At 38.0% G+C, this 23,251-nt stretch overlaps 1 protein-coding gene across 2 annotated transcripts in view; it reads right to left on the bottom strand.

The window, feature by feature from the left end:
* The window catches only part of zfh1 (Zn finger homeodomain 1), a 227,858-nt gene that overhangs the window by 163,725 nt on the left and 40,882 nt on the right, over nucleotides 1-23,251 (bottom strand). The window contains exon 1 of one of the 2 annotated variants that reach the window (XM_090164319.1): nucleotides 6,460-6,622. The exons of the other annotated variant lie outside the window; for it this stretch is intronic. Coding sequence (XP_090020445.1) covers nucleotides 6,460-6,490 — 31 coding nt within the window. The 5' untranslated portion in view covers nucleotides 6,491-6,622. Of the gene's footprint in view, nucleotides 1-6,459; nucleotides 6,623-23,251 lie in introns of those variants that run through there. 2 annotated transcript variants of the gene reach the window in all.

Genomic DNA, 23,251 nt, shown 5'->3' with positions numbered 1-23,251 from the left:
CATACTAAATTTACGCTGTACGTTTAACTTTCATTCGAAATATTTTACCATAGACGAAACAAGGAAATTTTAATTTTAATTTTTGGTATGTTTAATATATTTCGGTTCCCGGGTGTCTACTCTATATTTTCACCAAAGCTGAATCTTTGATTTTATCCAAAGCCCAAGAAGCTATTACTAAGTGGATGTACTCTCTCGTAGGACATTATGAACTTTGACCTTAAAAATCTCACGTCACAATTCATAAATCCTTTTTTCCGGAAAATTTTCCGAATTTTTAATTCCATGATTAGTCGAATATATTGTTTGCAAATTTAAATAAAGCGGCAATTTCGCCAAATTTTTTCAAATCTAAAAGTAAAACTAAACCTCTAGACTAGTTTAAACTGATTAACAATGTAACACTATTAATGTTTTGTAGTATGTTTACTGATATTAGACATTTTATATCGATAAAAAATTAAAAACATTAAAAACGCTTAAAAAGTAATTTAAGTTTCAATTTTTTATTTTTCCGGAAAATTAACAACACTACAAAAATCACAATTTGGTCATCGTTCACACACGGAGGAGGATAAGTTAAGTATATATGAAAATTCTTTGAAAAAAGTATTATTTCCTTAAAACCGAATATAGGGTACAAACAGAGGGTTATAAAATTATAAGTCAACGTAGGCTTTAAGTCAAAGTACACCACCGCTCAAAACGAAGAATAGAACAGAGGAAATGAAAAACAGATAAGGACAATGAAAGAAGGGATAAAAACCAGACCAAACACATTTAGTCCTTTAGCTCGGAAATTTCGTTACCTTCAAAAAATTCGGTAAACCCGAAAGTGGTGTAAATGGAAAGTCTATCTTCCCTGTAGAGCAGAGATGCCGTGCGGGGGGAGAAAACAAAAGGAAGAGAAATATTTCGGGGGAAGACGGTGAGAAAGTGGAGGGGGGGGGGGGGCACAGAGGCAATGATACGGACCGAGGATGGAACCGAAAAAATCTTTCACGCTCAGTTTGACATTCCAACAACTCGACCCCCCTTGATACCTCCACCTTCCAAGATTTTGGTCTTTGCTCGTAAATATTCTGTTACTTCATCGGACCCCCCCGCTTGTACTGTCCCGATAGATGCCTTTCACACAATGCCCCCTCTCCAACCGTGATCGATTCCGTACGTGACTGCTTCATGTATGGAGTACATATCGATTATCGAGCAATCCGTATATCTACTTTTATATAGACACCCATTGGTGGGTGGGGGGTTTCTCTAACCCAATTTCGCCACCGCTGATGGAAAAGGCGTCGAAATTCTACCACTTTCTACTCCGATTGCTAAACGCCACGTGGTCAAATGAACAATCTTGGAAACCTTGACTACCATTCCTAATCGACAATCCGAGCCGATAAAGTCTTGGACGGAAAAGACAAAGTTGGATAAAAATGTAAATGTCAAGATTTACCAATATTTTATATTTATGCCAACATTCCAGCAAATACTTTCAATGTTCTCGACCTCCAAATCGAATAGCGGTCGAACCAAATATAATATAATATAATACTTGATTTCGAAAGCTAAATGACTTGATTCCGGAGTTCGAAACTATGACTTGATTCGAGAGTAATCGATTTTCGGTGTAAATTCATGCGACAGATTTCCGCAATAAGGTTTCGAAAACTTTATGACTTCATTCTATTTGACTTGCTATACAAGGTTTAAAAACCTACTTGACGATTCGATTTGATTTTCGGTGCAAAGTTAGAAATCTATACGAGTTCATTCGATTTGATTTCCCATGCAAGGTTTCAAAACCCTACATGGCTTGATTCTATTTGATTTCCCTTGCAAGGTTTCAAAACCTACACGCATGGCTTGATCTGATTTGACTTTCCATGCAAGGTTTCAAAACCTACAAGCATGGCTTGATCTGATTTGACTTTCCATGCAAGGTTTCAAAACCTACACGCATGGCTTGATCTGATTTGACTTTCCATGAAAGGATTCAAAACCTACATGCATGGCTTGATCTGATTTGACTTTCCATGCAAGGTTTCAAAACCTACAAGCATGGCTTGATCTGATTTGACTTTCCATGCAAGGTTTCAAAACCTACAAGCATGGCTTGATCTGATTTGACTTTCCATGCAAGGTTTCAAAACCTACAAGCATGGCTTGATCTGATTTGACTTTCCATGCAAGGTTTCAAAACCTACAAGCATGGCTTGATCTGATTTGACTTTCCATGCAAGGCTTCAAAACCTACAAGCATGGCTTGATCTGATTTGACTTTCCATGCAAGGTTTCAAAACCTACAAGCATGGCTTGATCTGATTTGACTTTCCATGCAAGGTTTCAAAACCTACAAGCATGGCTTGATCTGATTTGACTTTCCATGCAAGGTTTCAAAACCTACAAGCATGGCTTCATCTGATTTAACTTTCCATACAAGGTTTCAAAAACTACATGACTTGATTCAATTGCTATTCAATTCACGAAGGGGGTGATCGTTTGAAAACTATATGTCTTGATCGGAGCCGATTTCCCCCAACACAAAGGTCATAAGTTATTCAAGATGGGTCATGTTTTCCGGAGAATAAGTAAAAATCAATTATTTTACTCGTCCCCATCTCCGCAACATCCACTCACAATGTCTGTGATTCCCAAGAAAGGAATGACAAAGATCCTAGTCGTGAGTCATGCACCTTTGTGACTCGGCGAGGAAAACCGTTCGGAGTCATCGCCTCAGAGAAAAATATTACATTTCGACCGCATTGTTCAAACAGGCTATAACAAAGGACGAAAAATTAGCTAATTACGAAAGACAAATAGGTGAAAATCAGAAAATACCGTTAATGCTAGAACAACAAAAAATACGCTGTACTAATTCAATACGAATTGGTAAAATAAACGGTATAGAGAAACAACACGAGTGGATTTTTGGAAAGCAAAAATGCGGGGAACGGAAGAAAGAGAGCGTCAGCTATAGAGGCAAGAACCATAGTGGCATTTGGAAGTAATGGGAAAAAATTGAGAAATTGGAATTCGATTCTCGGCGTCGCGAGGCTTAAAAGAATATACTGCTATATGGTCTTCCGGGGTGAGAAGCGGCCAAACACGTCTACCGACAGAAAGCGGGAGAAATCAAAAGAAAAATATATATTTCAGATATTACGAATCTTTTATTAAAAAGTGTCAAAATGGCTGTGACAGAATTTACATTCGCCAGAAGAGAGTGTCTTTTCTCACGGAGCGCCCACCCTTCAATCTTCAAAGTCGCGAAATTAAAATTAAAGAATACCTGTCCAAATGTCCCGACACTTGGCTGGCTGATGCTGACGAAACGAACGCCTTTTAGAAACATTATTATATTATCAGCACCATTGAGTTATACGGAAACTAATTAGAATGATGTTGAAACGTGTTATATCAGGAAACTATAGAGGTATACACTTGGAATGTCTAAGGTTCCATTGGGACGGTGATACGAAAGCGTGTCGAGAAAAGGCGGGGCTTAACTATACGTCAAGTGTAAGACGTATCACGATATTTCAAATTCATGGGCTCGAGGTTTGACGCGAAAATAATGTGTCGCCATGGTAACAAATAGGCGATCTTCCCGCGCAAAAAAAAGGCTTCTAAAACAATGGATTTAAAAACCCCAATTTTTTATCGTACTTAATATTTTGAAGTAATTATAATGTTCTTCGCGAAAGAAGTGTAGTGATACCTAATTTCAGGTATTGGTATGGTTATAAAAGAGATAATCAGGTAAACTAATAATATAATAAACATGACGAGTTTTCGTCGAATTAGGGTAGCGATGCGCGAAAGTTTTTCCCCTTTAAGACACGCCCATTTCTACGGGCTTCATCACTGCCGTAAAAATCTTCCTTAGACATTCCAAGTGTAGTTTCCTGGTTATATCCATAACATAATTTGAGGTAATTTTTTGGCTATTTGCAAATATAATATAATCCGAGCCATTACGGTAGTTAATTTACTAATTAGAATACTGTTACAAGTTGAGGTGACCGTGTTATCCCCATTACGGAATTTGTACGGTGTTTTTGACAAATAGGTTATCGTTAAAACTACGTATCGCGTTAAGTAACATCAAGAACGTGTTCAGAATTAACGGAGAAAATGTAAGAGCTCCCGGTTAACTTCATGATTTCTTGAAGATAAACCACGCCCCCTCGTCTTTCCCAGCTTTCTTTCGGCAAGTAGGGAAAGACAATCGGTTTGAAACAGAGGAAATAGTGACGGCAACATATTCTCAGTTACAGTGAATAAATTCTTGGTAACATCTAATTTGCTTATCTAAGTATCGAGAGGTGACTATTAAGAACATAAATTCAGATATCTAAAGCACCGTTGTCAAATTTGAGGGGCCCTGCCTCTTCATGTTTGTCTAGACCAAACTTCATCGCTGTTGGTACAATAGAACTAGTGCCAATTTTTATCTCGATTTCTATTCGAAGACTGGGTCAGGGGGACAAGGTGAGTCAGGCAAACACAATCCAAATGTAAACATTTTCTTCAAAACGGTTACCACGCCATTGGATTGCATTCTCCCAGTTGATGAAAACGTATTCCTGATCCGACTCATTATGACAAAACATTTTTGAATAAATAGGCAGTGAGCCAGCCATTAACACCATAAGTAACGTAATAGCCTTAAGTAAACTAATGAACATAAGGATGACAATTGGTTACAACGTTTATTACAACCATTCCTTACAGTTACAACAAAAAATATCGAAATAGTATTTTGGAAAAACAGTAATTAATTATTATTAACTTAAAATTGATTAATGAAGAGCTGATATTTTTCGAATATCAGGAAAAACACAGACTACTAAATTTCCAGAATATGGATTAGGCTAATCCGTAAACCTATTTCTCAGTGGTTGGAAATTATCGAAACTGATTATTCGTTTCTTTTTAAAATATTACGTTTTAACGTTTAATTAACAATCAAATAAAATATGAAGCAATATTGAAACTTAAATTTCACATACAGATGACACTGAAAATTTTCAACTACTTCAAAAAGTTGATAGCAGTGTTGTCATCTATTTCGATTATTTACAAAACACCTTAACCAAAAACCTTTGAAAAATGGTAATGGTCTTTTAGATATAATATTTTAACCTCTTCGATTCTAGAGACATCTAGGACAAAGATTTACAATAATCAGAACGCTGTGCTCTGCGCAATAAAAGGGTAACATGGCTGCCTGATTAGGAATAAGCACTTGATATAAGAGTAAACATGATTTCTAAGGTGTGCGAGACTTGAAGAGCGGATTATTTTGAGCACTGAAAGCGTTCAAACAAAAACATCGGTCAAATTTAACGAGGTTTGAAGCAGGATGTTCGAAAATATTGTTTCTGACACTAAGAGCACTGGTTGATACTTTTAGGTTGCTCATAATATTTGGGTGATTTGCAGTGATTATTCACAATTTTTCGGTGATTTCCACTGATTTTTTTAAGTGAATTCCCGTGATCACCTATGATTTGTACACCTGATTACTTAAGTGACTACCCCCTCGCTCCTATCGTAGCATACAGCCGTGTAGAGTTGACCGATTGTGAAATTGGCATTTGAAATTAAACTTACCTCAAAATGAATAGTCAAAATCGTTGACTGAAAAGCAAATCCACGTATCTTGATACAGAAATCTTAAAAAGATACGTGGGTTTGGCATTCAGGCGACGACCTTTTCTAATCACATTTTACTCCTTTTAAGTAGATCTTTATAAAATATGTTTATCGCGATATTTAAAATAGTAAAACGATAAAATATAAATATAAAAAGGATAGGCCCTATCATATTTTATCGGTTACAAAACACTGCGCAAACGATTTGGGTTGAGGCCATAAAAGGGGTAACTAACTTCATTTAGCGGCCTGAAAAAAAGACGTAAAGGTACAAGCGTCGGGACGTGAGAACGAATGAAAAGGACCAACTTAAAAAACGAACATCATATCCAGGTGAGAGTAATATTTCAGCGGATAAAATATCATAACAAACTTCGTATCCGGTACCGGGCCAACGCCAAGCTACATTCGGCGTCGGGGAAAAAGGAAAGCGATTCTAACACTTTTACCTTTCAAAAACATTCTGGAACGGTATTCGAACTTTGAACCAAGTTGAGCCATAACAAGCTGGCCCCTCGTAAGATAGGACGAAGCTTAAAAATGGCAAAAAATACATTTTCGAGGGGAATATTTTTACGTACTTTGAAACCACGCTAGTTAAGGTGAGCAAGCGCCAGGCTGTAAGGTAAATCGCACCCACGCGCTTAACAACCCATCCTCTTATATTTGGGGGGATTACATTTATAAAATTTATACGGATTTTTATAAAAACAAACAAAAAATTTTACGGCGTTCAACCAACTCTTTAAAATCATCAACATTATAGCAAACTAAAAAAAGTTAATAAATGAGGCTCACCTTTGACCTCTGGTTCCTTGGTGGGGTACATCGGTCGCGCTTGGTACGGATAACGATTAGGTTCAAATGTTTACGAAAATCGCGTCGCGTTGCTCGTTCGTGTCAGTGTCGAATGTCGTCTTACAGGAATCGAACGTTTATCAACGTACTTCTAAAGTATTTTGTTTCCAGAGCACCGCGACCAGTGTCATCAACTTAAAAAGACTGGAAAGTCACCGCGGCTTTAGCGTTCCGAGAAGAAACATATCGCGCCCCCTTCTTCTATATCCGCCTGATTCCAGAGTTCACCTCCGATATCTGCGCGAAAACAACAAGAGTAGAGAACCTCTCGACCTCTATACCCTACACGGGATCCGAAATACGAATTTTAAAACCTCTCAGGTGGCCGGTTAGATATGGCAACCCGGCGCGATAATGCGAACGGAGGGGGGGGGACCTTAAGGGGGACGCCCCCTTGGCCACGTGCTGCTCCTAAGAGGGGGAGGGGGACCGGAAATGAACGTGGTGGGGGGAGGGGGGAAAGTATCGCTAAGACAATCGGGATGGTCGTCCAACGAGCGCGTGCTTATGATTTGGAAATCAGAAAGGGATTTCCGGCGCGAGGGTTCAAAGGGTAGGTGTCCGTCGTCGTCGTCGTTGGCGGCGGCGGGACAGTGTCCGGTTGGCGAAAGGTGTTCGGGGGCCTTGAGGGACTGATCATCTGGAACACGGAAGAGAGGAAGAGCGGGAGAGAGAAGGTCGGCCCGCCGTTCGAGCAGTAGGCTACGGCGCCCGCTTCCGCATGCCTTCGGCGATACTCTGAAGTCCGGGCGGCGACGCCGGGCTGACTTGAGGGAGAGCGCGAGTGTGGCGTGCAGGGGACGCCAGTGGAAGGAAAAAGGGGGGGATGGAAATGGATCCCGGCAATCAATAAACTTGTTTCCGTCCCCCATTTAGTTCGCCCAAAATGTAACGTTCGAGCGTCGTCGACCAATAACTACAAATGGCCCCCATAGGTAACGCGCGCTCCTCTCGCTTTATTCCGATCGACTAAATCGAAACGGCCAAAGTCATATTTGCATTTTGCATTTAGATAATATATTTCGCTTCATTATCTTGTAAAGCGAAGAGTATCGTAATTAGCGTTTACTGTTTACCTTCCAGACTGAGCGCGCCTATAACGATAATGTCATCGGTTCGTCCACCCGCTCAATTTTCAATTATTTGTAAATTAAGAAAAAAATTATTGGCTTAATTCATTGTAAACATTTACCTGTTTTCTTTAAAAAAAATTCAGGTATGGCGATTGAAATTAAATTTAGAGAGGTCACTAAATAATATAATTTTAAAGAAATTTTCTACATTTTGTGATGGTTAAAGATAATAATAATCAGCTAGGCTAATACCCAACGCACCACCTTAGGGCTAAGTCGTCAAGCGACCTTTGAAGCCATTAATTCAGGTGGCCCGGTTACAATTAGTTAGTTAGTTTCAAAATCATTATATATATATATATAATTTAATTTTTTTTACCAGCGAATTTTTAAATTTAATAAAATCTAGTCTAAACTAAATATTCTGAGGTGTTTTAAGCAATGCTCTTGGAAAGACTTGGGGTATCCGTAAGACATTTTATTGCCACGGGTTAAAACAGGGTTGCCACCATATTTTCTGATCATTTAAAGGGTAAAATTATACTATATTTTACGTTATTCAGACTTAAATGAACATATTAATATTATATTATGCAGGTGTAAGTATCTGTTTTAACTTTGAAGATAACTTTAATACAATTTCAAAAGTAAATTTGGATACCCTGACTTTGCTCTGAAGTTTTACACTTTAAAAATCCCATGACCTTTCCTGACCTTTTGGGTTTGTTTTAAAATAACCTTTCTTTTCCCTGACGCGTTGTAACCCTGAAAATTCAATGAGGTAAGGGTCTCAGTGCCCCCACTCAAATCTTCAATTTTTTATAGGAAAAATAGGATTATATTTCTAAAAATATAGGACTGTATAGGACAATTTTTACAAAATTATAGGATTTTATATATGCTATTTAATTTACTAACTATATGCATTTTAAAACAAAATCTATATTTAGTTAAATAAATCTTTGATTTTCACTTAAAAAATTTAAACTATTTAGCCATTTTATCACAAAAATATACTAGTAGCTAACCATGTTAACAATAACAAAAGTATAGACTTGGTATATGAATTTATCCTATAGCTAAATCTAGCAATTTAACTGACAAGGAGACGACCCGAGGTGTTACACACCGATTTTGTTCAAACTCGGGGAATTGGTAGACCTTCATGTAACTTGAAAAATCCTAAAGGAAATTTATTCAATGGGCAACGGTTTTACCATGGCAACGAAAAATGTTTTTGACAACATAAAATGGAAATTTTCCCATTGAAAATAACATGGGATTTGGACCGATTCCAAGGGTCCCTGTGAAAGATTTTAAAAAATTGAAACATTTTAAAATACCAAAATTATAAAAAAAATTTAAAAATTCACGAAAAAAATCAAAATTGATCACATTTTGATCAATTTGAACCAAATGGGTGAAAATGAACCGATATGGCTTAAATAGGAAAAATTTCAATTTTATGTTGTCAAAAACATTTTTCGTTGCCATGGCAAAACCGTTACCCATTGAATAAATTCCTTTTAGGATTTTTCAAGTTACATGAAGGTCTACCAATCCCTCGAGTTTGAACGAAATCGGTGTGTAACACCTCGGGTCGTCTCCTTGTGAGTGGCTGGATTTGAAATGGGCAAAATATAAAAATTATAGGATTTTATAGGACTTATGGGGGATTTTGCTAAAAATATAGGATGTTATCGGACATTTTGGAAAATATAGTATTTTATAGGAATTATAGGACCTCTGGGGTCCTATATTATCCCTTTTAATTATGGACTAATCTACTTTTTCGCGTATTTTATCATCCTTCTCACAGTCCATAGGTGGTTTCTTCTAACTTAACTTATCGTATATTCTATTCTCCACCACACTCCCCCCTTTTCGGCTTTCCGTTGCTATATGCAACGCGTTTTGAAATTTTAAATGTTTAGGCTTAGTTTCTCCTTTAGATTTGACAGTCGCCAGCCAGATTTCCCGCACGGTACTGATGAGTTCCAAATAGAACGAAACCGGTCTACCGTTGGAATTTCTGGCTATTTTATTTAATTTTAATTTAGTTTATTACTCGAAGATCTATTTGATCCGAGTTTCGCGTTTTTTGCTCGAAGACCTATTGGGTACGAGTTAGTAGTAAGTTTTTTAATTTCTTCAAATTTGTTTAGGATTTAGCTATATTATCCCTTTTAATTATGGACTAATCTACTTTTTCGCGTATTTTATCAGCCTAGGTAGGTTGGTTGTAAATCCGCCACTGTACACACTGATCAAGACGAATGATCCGCGATAAAAACAGGACGCAAAATTTGTATATTAATAAAGACGGCTTATTACGGATTTACGAACCCAGTGCCCGCTTAGATTAACCATCCGCAGAGCGTGATAGAAGCGTGAGATGACTAGACAGCCAAAATTTTATATTCGTCCCCAAAAATCCAAGACTCAACCCGTAACGTAATACCGGAACGGAGGCAAAAAAAAAACTCGAGTCGCAGTTTTAATTAAATCTATATAAAAATCTTTAATAAAAACAATCCCGAGAGGCGTCAAAATTATAAAACTCTCTCAAAAAGTAAGAGAGAAGGAGTGCAAAAAAATCTCGGATGGCTCTTCAATCATATTTTCGGCCGCCTATCTTCGGGTATACGAGAGCGAAAAAGGGAAGAGAGCGGACCCTTTAAAAGCACCCCTTTAAAAAAATACGCCACCACCTTCGTTCGCCCCCCTTACCCGCCCGCGCGCAGCCCCTCAATCTAGGAAGTCTCCCCACAATGTTTCCTTAATCGATCACCTCTCTTTTTATTCTTATTGATTGGCTAATGCACTTTTGGGGGGTACCCAGAGGGAGAGCGAGTAAGGATAGTCTTTCGTTTCGCGCGGGAATCAAGATATACCTTACTACCGCGTCGCCCGCTTCGGGGCTCGGGGCACTCGCCCCCGCTGCCAGCGCTCTCTCTCGATTTCTCGTCATAAGAAACCGCGTCTTAGCCTTAAAATAGTTTGCTATGAAACAACAAAAGGATGGAAAAATGGGGAGGAAGGAGAGGAGGATGCCGATAACCTCATTCTGGCTCCTCTCTCAGGTATCAGGTGTCAGGCCACCGGGGCTGGTTGGCTGCCCAGCGAAGGCGCTCTGCGTATACGGCAGAAACCGTTCCAGGAAAGAATCGCGGCGGGGTGGGATGAAGCGGTTATGAATAAAGTAATTTATCGTTGCCGTAACCATAAAAAGCCTACTAGAGACCTCTACCGGGCTTTTTTTTATTTCATTATCAGAAACGCTTCCAAAGTGCTTTATCCTTAAATTAATGCGTCCTACTCTCTAGCGTCCAGCCGCGGCCAAAAGTAAAAGAACGGATAGGAGACGTTTTTAGAGACCATCAAAATGGTTTTAAAAGCAGCCAAAGAAAGGCCTCCGTCTTCAATTTTTGGATATTTTAAATACAAAAGGAAACCGCTAAAACGAAATACTAAAAAAATAACGTAAAGAAAAAAATAAATTCAATTTCATACTTATATTTTATTATATATATTTTTTTCTTAGTCGTTGGACGGGGAAAACTACGGCTTGGAGAGTTAAAATAATATTTGATAAGTGTAAAATTTCCAGTTGTGGGAAAGTCAAAAATCATCCGCGAGTCGAGAGAGAGAGAGAGAGAGACGTCGAATTAAAAGGGATTTTCTTGAAGAATCGCGAAAGTTTTCTAGAAGTACACGAATACGGGAAAAATTTCGAGTGCACTATAAGCGAGAAGAAGGGATAAAAGCAACTTAGGAAAGTTGTAATAGGCGTTGAAAGATATGTAAGTCGAAAGAATAAATATTAAATTAAAACCGGGATGGGGGTGGGGGACGGACCAAGATGTGGGGGGAGGGGGTGAAGAGACGAGGAAACAACCCTCGAACTCTTTAAAAGATGCGCGGAGCCGGCGGGGGAGGATGGATAGGATCGGATCGAGGGTGCGGAGGGAAACAAAAGCTTTAAATCTTATTGTAAAGAGCGGAAAACGGCCATAGAAAAGGAGTTAATTCCTTAAAACAATCTCTGGCCACGTGCCCCGGGCCCTTAAAAGCTTCCATCGCTCTTTAGGAGTTTGCGCCGCAGATACGAACGAAGGAGAGCCAATTTTTCGCCCGGCAATTTGCGCCAAGAGGGCGCGTATATATACCCCCCTCGTAAAATTGGTGGCGGCACAACGCGTAAACACTTGAAATTCCTTAAAACAATTCCATATCCACCCGCTCTTCTTTATACTTTAGCACTTTTGTTCTAAATATACACGCGACGATAAATCCATATAACCTTATTCGTTTGCTTTTAATTCTCGCGGGTGGCGTTCTCGCTGCCAGGGTTGGCTAGCTTGTTAGGCCGGGAAAGAGAGAGAATTATTTCCAAAATAAGTCGCTTTATTAAACGGAAGCAAACGGGGAGCGCCGACTCGAGAATGTACAGTGCCGTGTACCGTCATATTTATCCCCGCGGGGGAGTTTAAAACGGTCGGCACTCAGGTGTGACGATATCGGGGGATTTCATACCTCACTTTCTTCCGACCTGCCCCGAGCGTCTCAGCCGGCAAGGTTGCGAACCGGACGAGATAAAGGCGGGGTCGACCGCCCCGGGGATGAATTGAGCTTGCCTTTTTAACCTTATCCGTTACCCGATTACGTCGCTTCCGTCTACCTTGCCATCACGGCCCGCTTAATCGCTCGCCCTCGACGTGCCGGCTCCCCTTTTAGCCGCCTAAATTGCCAGGTACAAACGCTTACTTTTCCCCGGGATGAATCTGCCCTTTCGCTAAATACACCGTCGACACGGGTCAACTGACCCGGTGAAATTAGCCCGAAGTAATGACCCCACCGAGAGTGACTGCGGATAATAGGAGGGAGTCAATCTCATTTATCGTTGAAATAAGTCGTATATTGACAAATAACCAAGGATTCTACATGTTAGAAGGATATGAAGGCCGGAAAATCATCAATAGCGATAACCGTACGCGAGATATTCATAATAGAGTCAATTTCCGTCGTAAAATTGAAAATATAAACCAGTCTCGTTCGTTGTCAAATAGACTAAAGCGGCAATGCTGGAGTGGTAGAGGCTCTATTACAGCGGGGTTTATCACCGAGTGTATGAAACCATCGGACGTTCCCCCCGATCTTTATTGGCTCAATTACGAAAGGTTACGTCGTTACCTGAACGACACGGAGACGGAATTTATCCCGTCCTCGTCCACTTTTGCCTTCGTCGCTTTCCCTCCCCCATTCCCGTTGCACTTTTAGTTGGAGCTGGTTCCGTAAGAGGTCGCCTTAGGCGTTGGTTGGTTCGGGGGGGCTCGTAATTAATAGCGACACTAAAGGCGAAAGAGCTAATTAACCTTAACTGGTTCCGCGAGCTGATCCAGATTCAGCCTCTCTTTGACTCCGCGATTCAAATTCGAGGCGGTTAACTGCTTGCGGTACGCCTGACAGCGGAGACACTCCTATTGCCTGGAATAAAATTAATACAATCCGTAGAAAAACGTTCATCCACCGTCATTTCATTTGAAGTAGCGGCCTCTAGTGATGGCAGTCGCAACTATATTCGACTTAGGAAAATTCGTTTACTGAACGACCACTTTAGAACGACTTACCTGAAGTTTCAAAAAAGAAACGTAGTTATAAGTTTAGACACGAAATAAAAACTTTAAAGTTGCATCTTTGCTCTCAAACTATTAAACTATACAGTGTAACATTTCATTAATTATTAATTGTTCATCGTAATATAATGTTAAACTTGAATTTTCGCAACTACAAGGGTTTCGAAGAAATTTTAAAAATACGATTATGGTCTATTTCTAACAAATTTAGAATTAATTAATACCCAACCCTAAAACACTTTAACCAACGGCCAAATAAATACAAAAACACAAAACAAGTAGGGAAAGTCACTAATAATACTTTGAAAATGTAAATTGTATTCAAAGGTTTTCGTTTTTAACGCAAAATCGGTAAAAGTAAGAGGAGACAAAAATAATAATGATAATATTTATTTTGCAAAAAGACAAACTTTGCAGGCAACCACAGAGGCAAAGCCTATACGTGGTAGTTACCATTTAGGGGAAACTAAACTTTATTAGGGAAACAAGCGCGGTATTTCAGCCCATAGGCCTTCTGGGCGAATACAAAACTTAACATATTAAAAATAAAAGTTTATAAATAAACAAGTTGAAAATATGAATCTCAAAGTATTCGTTAATTTCCGATAAGTTCTAACAACAACACTGACGTCTTTTACTTTAAAGTAACGAATCACCTTCTCGTTAAGACTAGTAACATTAACACGGCAATCGGGATCCGGCTTGCCAGTTGCTATCAAATAATAACTTTTGAAATCGAAGTTTGACATTTCAAAGTAAAAACTACGTTGTCTCCGAGAGCAAATGAACGAGAAGTTCTCGGACAACTTTCGATATTAAAAATTAAAGTGACGGTTCCGTTTATAGGAAAAGGATGCTAGTCGGGGAAGCGACTGTACGAGGGTGAAGAAGACGTTAATAACACGTTAGAATTACAGCATCCTTTCGGCAACTAGGTGTCTATCGATGGAGTAAATTGCCAGAGAACGGTTAATACCATGATTTAGGTTCCGTTTGTCAGAGAAATAGCCCTCAACACGGAGCTAGCCACCGGCCGGCGAAGGGAGCCGCTAAAGAGGAACGGACGTTAATGACCAGTCGCGGGGTGTGTCCCAGGGCGAGATCTTTCTCCTATAATATCGAGACTCGGTAGCGTCGCTAGATACCATACCGTGTATCGGAGGATGGGAGAAGCGTCAGAGCTGTTTGTCTACGATAAATGACCTCCAGTCTTCGTTGCAAAAGGGGCAATTATTGCTATTACCTCGCTCTTCTCCCTCGTTATACCGTATCAACCTACCCCCCTCCATGCCACCCCCTCCTCTTCTAAGCATCGCGAACACCGAGCCACGATGGAAAATTGCACGGTTAACTATATAAGCGAACTCGATATCCAACTTAATCACCGACGAAGGTTGCTGTCCATATACGATTCGGGAGATGGGGGGGGGGGGGTATTGTCTTCCCTTACCCTCCCCCATTCCTCCTACCATTCGCTGGTAATTTCTACGTCCTTACCTAGCCGACCAGAGCTACTCCTTAACGGGTATCACCCACACTTTCCACCTCGAACGTATAAGTAAGCGCGTTGAAGGCGAGGATGTTTGAGGTTACAAAGGTGCAACGATATCCACCGGACACTAAAGCTCTCTACGTTATATTTTATTACGAGGATATTTAGGTATCGATATGTATTTCCGATATTTGGAGTTTATTTTATTTTTTTCAACGACGGAAATAACTTGGAAAAATAAACGTGTTTTCTAGGAAACGGTAAAAGTCAATAAAACGTACTGTAATTGCGCGGATGGGGATGGGGGTTTGGTTTGGTCTCCCGACTGCGCGTAATATAGCGAAATTGGATTTCCACTGGCGGGCCATTATATAAGTGAGGCGCTAAGCACCGACCGAGGGCTCGCTTAGAGGAAAAACAACTGCGCCAACGTGAAGCCTAATAACAGTGTAAAGAAGTCGTCGAGACAATTGCTGCCCATTTACTCTCGCAACACCTTCTCGGAAAGGATCAGAGCCACCCTGCTGGATTCGCCTGTCAACAATATCTGCGACGCTTCCTTTGAAGATTATAAATTAATAGGTGTTGCCTTGTAGAAGACGTATAAACCATTTTTTATCTTAAGTGTACATACGTTTCTATACGTCAAATTTAACAATTTAACAATTGTATTTAAAATTTAACAATTGTATGTAAAATTTAACAATTGTATGTAAAATTTAAGCATTGTAGGTAAAATTTAAGTATTGTATGTTGAATTTAAGAATTATATGTAAAATTTAACAATTGTATGTAAAATTTAACAATTGTATGTAAAATTTAACAATTGTATGTAAAATTTAACAATTGTATGTAAAATTTAACAATTGTATGTACAATTTAAGAATTGTATGTACAATTTAAGAATTATATGTTGAATTTAAGAATTATATGTTGAATTTAAGAATTGTATGTAAAATTTAAGAAAAAATATAATTTTTCTGTAAGTAAACTTTAAGAATGTTTGCGAAACTGCAGAATTTATAGAAATATAATATTTATATTTTTAAAATAAACGGTTTAATTAGGATTTGGGCTTATTAAGGCTTATTTTGCGTTACATGTGTTATTAGCCTGGTCAAAAGATCAAAATTGTGCATGGCTAATTTTTCTTAGCTCCTATAGTTTGTCTAGTAAAAGTGGTCAAAGTTGGACAAAACTTACAAGGAGAGTACCCGATTTAGTTCAAAGTCGGCCGTAATGTGGACCTATATGAGATATGAATTTTTCCAAAAGGAGACGTTGCACTACCCATTCGATTTGCCATGGCATTCGAAAATGTTTTTGACCACTTACCACCAAAATAAGATTTTTTGCTTATTTTACCCAAAATTTGTTACAAATTTACCCAAAATTTGTTACAAATTTACCCAAAATTTGTTACAAATTTACCCTAAAAATGTTTCAATTTACCAAAACTTGATGAAATTTACCTAAATGTGGTCCAAATTACACATTTCGTGAAACCGAGAAAATCCCATGCTTTTTTAAATGGAGATTTTATTGTTTTAAGTGATCAAAAACATTTTCGGTTTCCATAGCAAATCGAATGGGTAGTGCAACGTCTCCTTTTGGGAAATTTCATATCTCATATAGGTCTACATTACGCCCGACTTTGAACAAAATCGGCAATGAACACCTAGGGTACTCTCCTTGTTAGTATAGTCTTTTTGCCAAAATTTGTTTTTATATTGGTTCACGTTGTAGTTTCGTGCGTCGCGAGCTCAGGACATATTATTAACTTTTGCATATTTTAAGTACAAAGTACGTTACTTATTATTCGTTATTATTCGAAAAATTTTTGAACGTGGCATTATTTGTAAATATTATCTAAAAGAAATGGTTTAAAAAATATAATAAGTAAGAAATATTAAATGAATCGGAATATGTGTGATATGTGTCCATTTATCAAACATATTTCGATTTATTGATTTCTTACTTGTTATATTTTCTTTATTAAACCAATTCTTATGGAAAATATTGACAATAATTCCACGTACGAAAATTCATCGAATAAAAAGTTAAAATGAATTAAAAATAAGCAACGTAGTTTGGAATTTAAATATGAAAAATTTAATACGTCACTGTATAACAATACCTTTATAATTGGACATATAAAAATTCATAATTTGTCTACGTAAGAAAAACATGTAAATTTGCAGTGACGATTGAGAAAATCGAGAAAAAAAAACTATGACGTAACAAACCTAAATATTTCCTAACCAAGTTACTACATAAATTAAAAGAATTAATCGGTGACCGTAAACCCTTTTTCATCAGTTGTAGCTGGGCCTTTTAGGCGTTAAATTAAAAAATAAGGTTCCAACTAGAAAAATGTGCCTCGAAAGAGACTAAAAATTAAGTCAAGGTATCGGATTATTCGAAAACAAATGAAGGGAAAATGGTGAAAGGCTTAGTGGGATAATTAATCAGGCTTATCGTTAAGTTAAAACCATTAGCAGAAATCCCCGCGCTATACAACCCGTTAACTGAAACAATTCCGCGACATTTTTGCGAGAAAATTTGAAATTAATAAAAAAATAAACGGTATAATTCGTCGCAAAACCATATTTAAAAATATACCTCGTTCTCTCGGTCGCTGTCTTTCGGGCGCCAAAGCCGACTTCATTATTAAACTGGCTTTAATAAAAGAGAGAGAAATGGTAGGAGGAGGGTTGAAATTAATAGTCCCGTCTTATTGGAGAAGCGACGAGATTCCTGGGCCAGAGGTAGAAAAGAGAGATAGAACATTATTCTGGCTAGGTAGGTTCATGAATATTAATTAGGTGTGGCTGCAGCCGTGTCATTCTTCTTGCCAAGATTAGAGCCGAGAAAACCGAGAAGAGCGTAGAGGAAAAAAGGGCTAATTTGCATTTATAGGAGTGGCGCGAGGGGGCGCGACTGCGGGATTTCATAGCTGCCTTTGACCATCATTTTTATTTAAATCGGACGAAGCCTCCCCGAGTTTTCTCAGCTCGCCTAATCAAAGTAAAAATGCTAAATCTACTCGCTACCTTTTCGTCATACCTTGGGCTCGGCGAAGTCGATAAAAAGGGCTGTAGTTCCCTCCTCTATAATCCGAGATTCCCCCGACTTGGAAAAGTCTCTACAGGTATGGTTTACCCTGATGTTCGCGTTAGGAGGAGCGAAATTATACCACTGAGATTTCACCTTTCGGGGGAAAAACTGCGTTATACGGTCATGTCCCAAAATCTAGATCTTGTGCAGATTTATTCTCAAGTTAGTGAAGTTTTACCCTAATTTATTCTTGCATAATTTACTTAATATTAAATAATAAAAAGTGTCAAACTATAGGGCAAATATTAAAAGTTTTGCATATCCACGCAGTCAATTTGAGTAAGGCCAAGCGCTCACTGCTCTTCGTAACGTCTCCGTCCTACCTTCCACAGGCCTTTGCCTCGTAACGGAGACAATGCCCTGTGGAAGGCAGGACGGATACGAAACGGAGAGCCAGTGGGCGCCTAGCATTAGAATTAATTTTTCATAACTTCGCACAGTTTTTGAATAATTTCTCCAAGCAAGTGATGACCTTTTCCAACTACATCAAAAAGATTCCGTCATTGGAGTAATTATGAAATATTACGATTATATAATTGGAGAAGAAATTTACTAGTAAAGTTGTAATTCTTTAAATTAATACATAATAAATTATGTAAATTTTAAAATTTTAGCTTACTTTTGTTCAATCGAAAATATGTTAATAATTTATGAAATAAGATTTAAATACGAGAGATAGAAGCTAAAAGCTACGCCTCCTGCTCCCTTGTACGTAAGCTTCAGAATACTCAACCAATCGGACCTAATATACTAGGTCAGACTCACCGGCGCAAACGACATCTATTGAGTCATCGTGGTACTACACTTTAGCTGCCAAATGATAAAAATAATATTGTGCATAAAAATACCGTTGTTTTGTTCATTTTGAATTTGTTATTATATGCACAAGTAACCACAAATAACTTACAAGGAGACGACCCAAGGTGATTCTCACTGATTTTGTTTAAATTCGGGGGATAAGTAGATATTTATGTTAAAAAGGAAAAGTTTCGACGGGCTTTAGTTTTGTGATGGCAACCAAAAATGTTTGATAACTTAAAACCTACTTCAGGGTTTGTACAAAATTTCCGGAATTAAATTCCCTGACATTTCCAGGTTTTCCTTGACCAAATTGCAAAATTTCCCTGACCATTTTCGAAGATTTAATTATTGTTTTGAGGTAAAATCTTGAAAAAATATTTATTATGTATTTTTAATACATCTTTAAAAAATTTATTTGCCGAATTTTTTTGGACCATTTTAAAACTCCCCGACTATTCCCTGACCATTAGGAATCATTATCAAATTCCCTAACTTTTCCCTGATCTTTTGGAAACATTTTGAAATTCCCTGACTTTTCCAGGTTTTCCAGGTCGTGTACGAACCCTGTACTATGGAAATTAACATTCAATGGTCTGAAAATTTTTTAAATATTAAAAAAATAAATTATATTAAAAAAATTGTACATTGGGTAAATTCAGGTTAATTTGTGTAAATGCGTGTAAATTTGGGGAACAATAAGCAAATTGGATAATTACAAGTAAATTTCGGATATATTATTTAAAATGGGTAAAAATGGGTATATGCATGTACATTTCGGTAAATATTAGTAAAATGTGTAAATTAGGCAAGTAAATTGACAAAATGTTACACAAATTAACCAGAATTTACCCAATTTTTTAAACATAATTTGTGTTAATAACATTTAGAAATATAACACTTTCATTATTTGCATAGTAAAATTTAATTAAAATTTATTTAAAAGGATTTCGCGTATACAATACGCAGGGAAATTCGAACATTAAGGTTTGGGTTCGTGTGATAGGTAAAAAAGAACTTTGTAAACAAATAGAGTTAGTATTTAAAGTCCTTGCTGCTTGATTTTGCGCTTGTTGCAGCCTACTTCCAGGGGCTAGTAGGCCACACTTTGAAGCTCTCTGGCGCTCTTTTAACTCAACGTAGGAAAATGGGGGGGAAACGGGCATACTTCTCAACTCACCCCCTACAAATCCTGAAAAATTTTGGCATAACATTTTGAAACACCCTGTATATTTAAAAATATATAGCAAATTCTTGGGATAACATTCGTATCCACTCACGATTCTAAAAATAATATACTATTTGGTAGCAACACCGGGATATTTCGTAAGGTGAAGTTTGAAGGCGAAATATACGTAAGAAGAAAACGAATATAAGGAAAGGGGTCATTTTTGCGATATAAGTCTTAGTTCTACGTTGGGAAGGGCTATGGCGATAGGGCTGAGGTGAATTAGGTTTCTGGAATCGACTGTTTAGGGCTGATCCGTGAAGGAGGTCTGTGCCGATGCCAGATGCTAGCACCATTACGGCAAAACAGTCGATATGGCGCGCTCCTCCTTGAAGAGTGGCGCGCCATTATTGCTTAAGGGGAACAAATTGAATGCATTTCCTCCCGTTCACTCACTCACTCGGGACGACTTCTGGCCAATACACGGCGCACTATGGCGCGCCTCGTACACCTTGCGCGCCTCAATACCCGTTTTCACCGGCCCAATCACTAATTCAATACAGGTACACACACGCGGGTATACAGGCGCGGGGGGGGGGGGGGGCAGCTAGCGGCAATTATAGATTAACCAGTACGCAATTAGCTTTGTGACGAATCGATGATGAACGAGAGAGCGAGCGGATGAGCGACCTAACGCTGGCCGAGATGATGACGAATTGATAAACACCAAACACAATGTAGATTTTGACCATATGCTCGGAATACCATCCCACCCTTAGTACGCCTCTCCGGATCTGCGTTTAATATCGTGCATTAAATAATTATAAACACTATAGGTTTTGCTAATTTAGGCCTTTTCACATTGAGGTTTTTCAAAAAACATAGTAGGTCAACTCGGAATTTTTATACAACGTGTTGAGAGCGTTAACACTGTCTTTGACTCACGTTTTGAAGCTTAGCTCCATTGAAATAAACAGAGGTTTAGATCCATTCCAGCTTGTTTTTTATTTTAAATTATAATTTCATTTTTATCGATTCTAATAGATTTTTTAGTTTATTTTATTGATTTATTTAATGTTTTATGCTTGTTTTTCTTGACAAATACATGAATAATTTGAGTGCACCAGTAATTTAAACGAAAATTTAAATTAATATGAATAAATTGAAATATTAATTAACAATTAAAATTAATTGACTTTGCTCTGATTTAACATTGCTAGAGAACCTACGTTCTTACATAAATACATTGAAATAAAACATATGATTTAAATCAAATTGATTTAACCTGGCTGCATTATTTAAATCTAATAATTTTCACGTTAATCTTTTGTACATTAATATTACCATTTTTAGTAAGGCAAATTGACACATTTTGTAGTAGGAGAGGAATAATTTTAGTAGTTATTATCTTCGCCGATTCCCGAGATAACATTACGTGGAGCGTGTGAAAACTGTATTCACCAACCAAAATAATTTCTTCCAGATCTTTTTTATGTAGAAGATTCATACCCAAGTGAAAGGTTAAGCATTTGCAACGTTGATGCACCGTATTTTTGTAAAAAAAACAGATGATATAAAAATAATGAGAAACATGTTAACACGTTAAAAATGAAATAAACACGTTTCCAACAAGACCACATTTAAATCATTAAAACCACGTGAACATGTGTTAAGATTCAACAGAAACGTTTTTTTTCACTTCGTCCCAAAAATAGGGTAATAACGTAAGACAGTATACCGGTAGAAATTGGCCAGTAAAAGATCAAAGGAAGATGCTCCGAGTCAATCGCCGGCAGATACCTTCGCAGCAGCGCCGAAACCCCCCGAGCCATTCTTGGGGCGCTGAATACCCCCGTTTTCAACCTTTCCGCCTTCGCATTGACTGCAGGCACCGAAAAAGAGAAAGAAGTGAAGAAAAAAACGTTTCCATCAGGGCTAAAAAACCATTTAGAACAGCCGGGCGTATAGATGGCACTGGGGTGGAGAACGGGCAAAAAACTCGGAGGTAAGGGCGAGCTAGCAGTTCTTTTCTCTCGCGGACCAAAGATTTCCTCCCCCCTTTTCCGACATGTTCCAAGGCCCTGTTTTCTCCTTCCAGTTGTACAAAACCAAAAACCATTTACTAGGACCTACTCTTTTTAGAGAAAAATGATCCTAAAACGGCAGTCAAAATTTGGTCCAAAAGGTGGGGGGCGAGCCATACGGCGAGAGGACGAAAAAAGGAGGTAGAACTCTCAGATACACGTGGCCGATAAAACGGCGAGGGGAAAATGAAAAAAAGAATACCGCTGTGGAAGTTAGGGGGGAAAAAGAAGGGGGAAAGCACACGACTTCTTCTCCCCCCCCCGGGGGTTCTTTTATTTTTACTTATATGAAAGCTTTTCTTTCTTTGGGATTTTCACGCGCGCCTCTTTCTCATCTTTGGCTACAGGCGACGCGGGAGGTAGCTCCGAGAAATAGGTGCAGATTACGACTTCAGATATCGTTTTATACCGCTATAGCAAAGACAGACTAGTCGTGAGGGGCAAAAGAGGGCGGAGGCTTTTTTTGCAGGGCAAGGATTTTTTGCATAGCGTTCCTTACGAAAGAATTCAGACTATTTTGATTATCGTAAATATTTGGAGAAATGTGACTAACTAGGCCCGTTTGGAAGAATGAGTTAATTGTTAAAAATAGATATTTTTCTTCGACGATGTTTTATTGTTGAACTACGAATTCGCGGTAGGGTATGTAAAAATTGTATAAAATCATAGAATTTATGCCTTATAGATTTAAAACCTTAAAGGCTGAGGTTTTCTTCTGCCTGTCCCCCTTTAAATTAGGCCAACATGTTCAGCGGTTGGCCTACCACCAGGGTATTTGTGCTACACTAAATTAATTTAAAGGGAGACAGGCAGAAAAAAGCCTAGGCCTTTAAAAACATTATTTTTCATAAAAAAATATTTATCAACCCTGCTTCTCGTTATCCTTTGAAATATAAATAATGTATTTATATACAGGGTGTTTCAAAAGGTTATGTAAATATTTTAAGGAGTTGTAGGGGTTGGGCTGAGAAGTATGCCTGTTTTCCTCCCATTTTCCTCCGATGAGTTAAAAGAGCGTCAGAGAGCTTCAAAGTGTGGCCTACTAGCCCCTGGAAGTAGGCTGCAACAAGCGAAAAACCAAGCGGCAGGGAAACGCGAACATTGGGTTCGTGTGATAGGTGAAAAGGGATTTTGTAAACAAATCGAGGTAACCCACGTAAAAATTAAACTTAAACAGTATTTAATGTCCCTGATTCTAATTATAAATATTGTAAAATAAATTAATGAAATTATAAATATTGTAAAATAATTTAATGAAATTATAAATATTGTAAAATAATTTAATGAAATTATAAATATTGTAAAATAATTTAATGAAATTATAAATATTGTAAAATAATTTAATGAAATTATAAATATTGTAA

This window comes from Leiobunum rupestre, chromosome 11 (assembly GCF_980474605.1).
Source record: "Leiobunum rupestre chromosome 11, qqLeiRupe1.1.hap1, whole genome shotgun sequence".
Classification (NCBI taxonomy): domain Eukaryota; kingdom Metazoa; phylum Arthropoda; class Arachnida; order Opiliones; family Sclerosomatidae; genus Leiobunum; species Leiobunum rupestre.
This window is presented reverse-complemented; position numbering and strand designations above follow the sequence as displayed.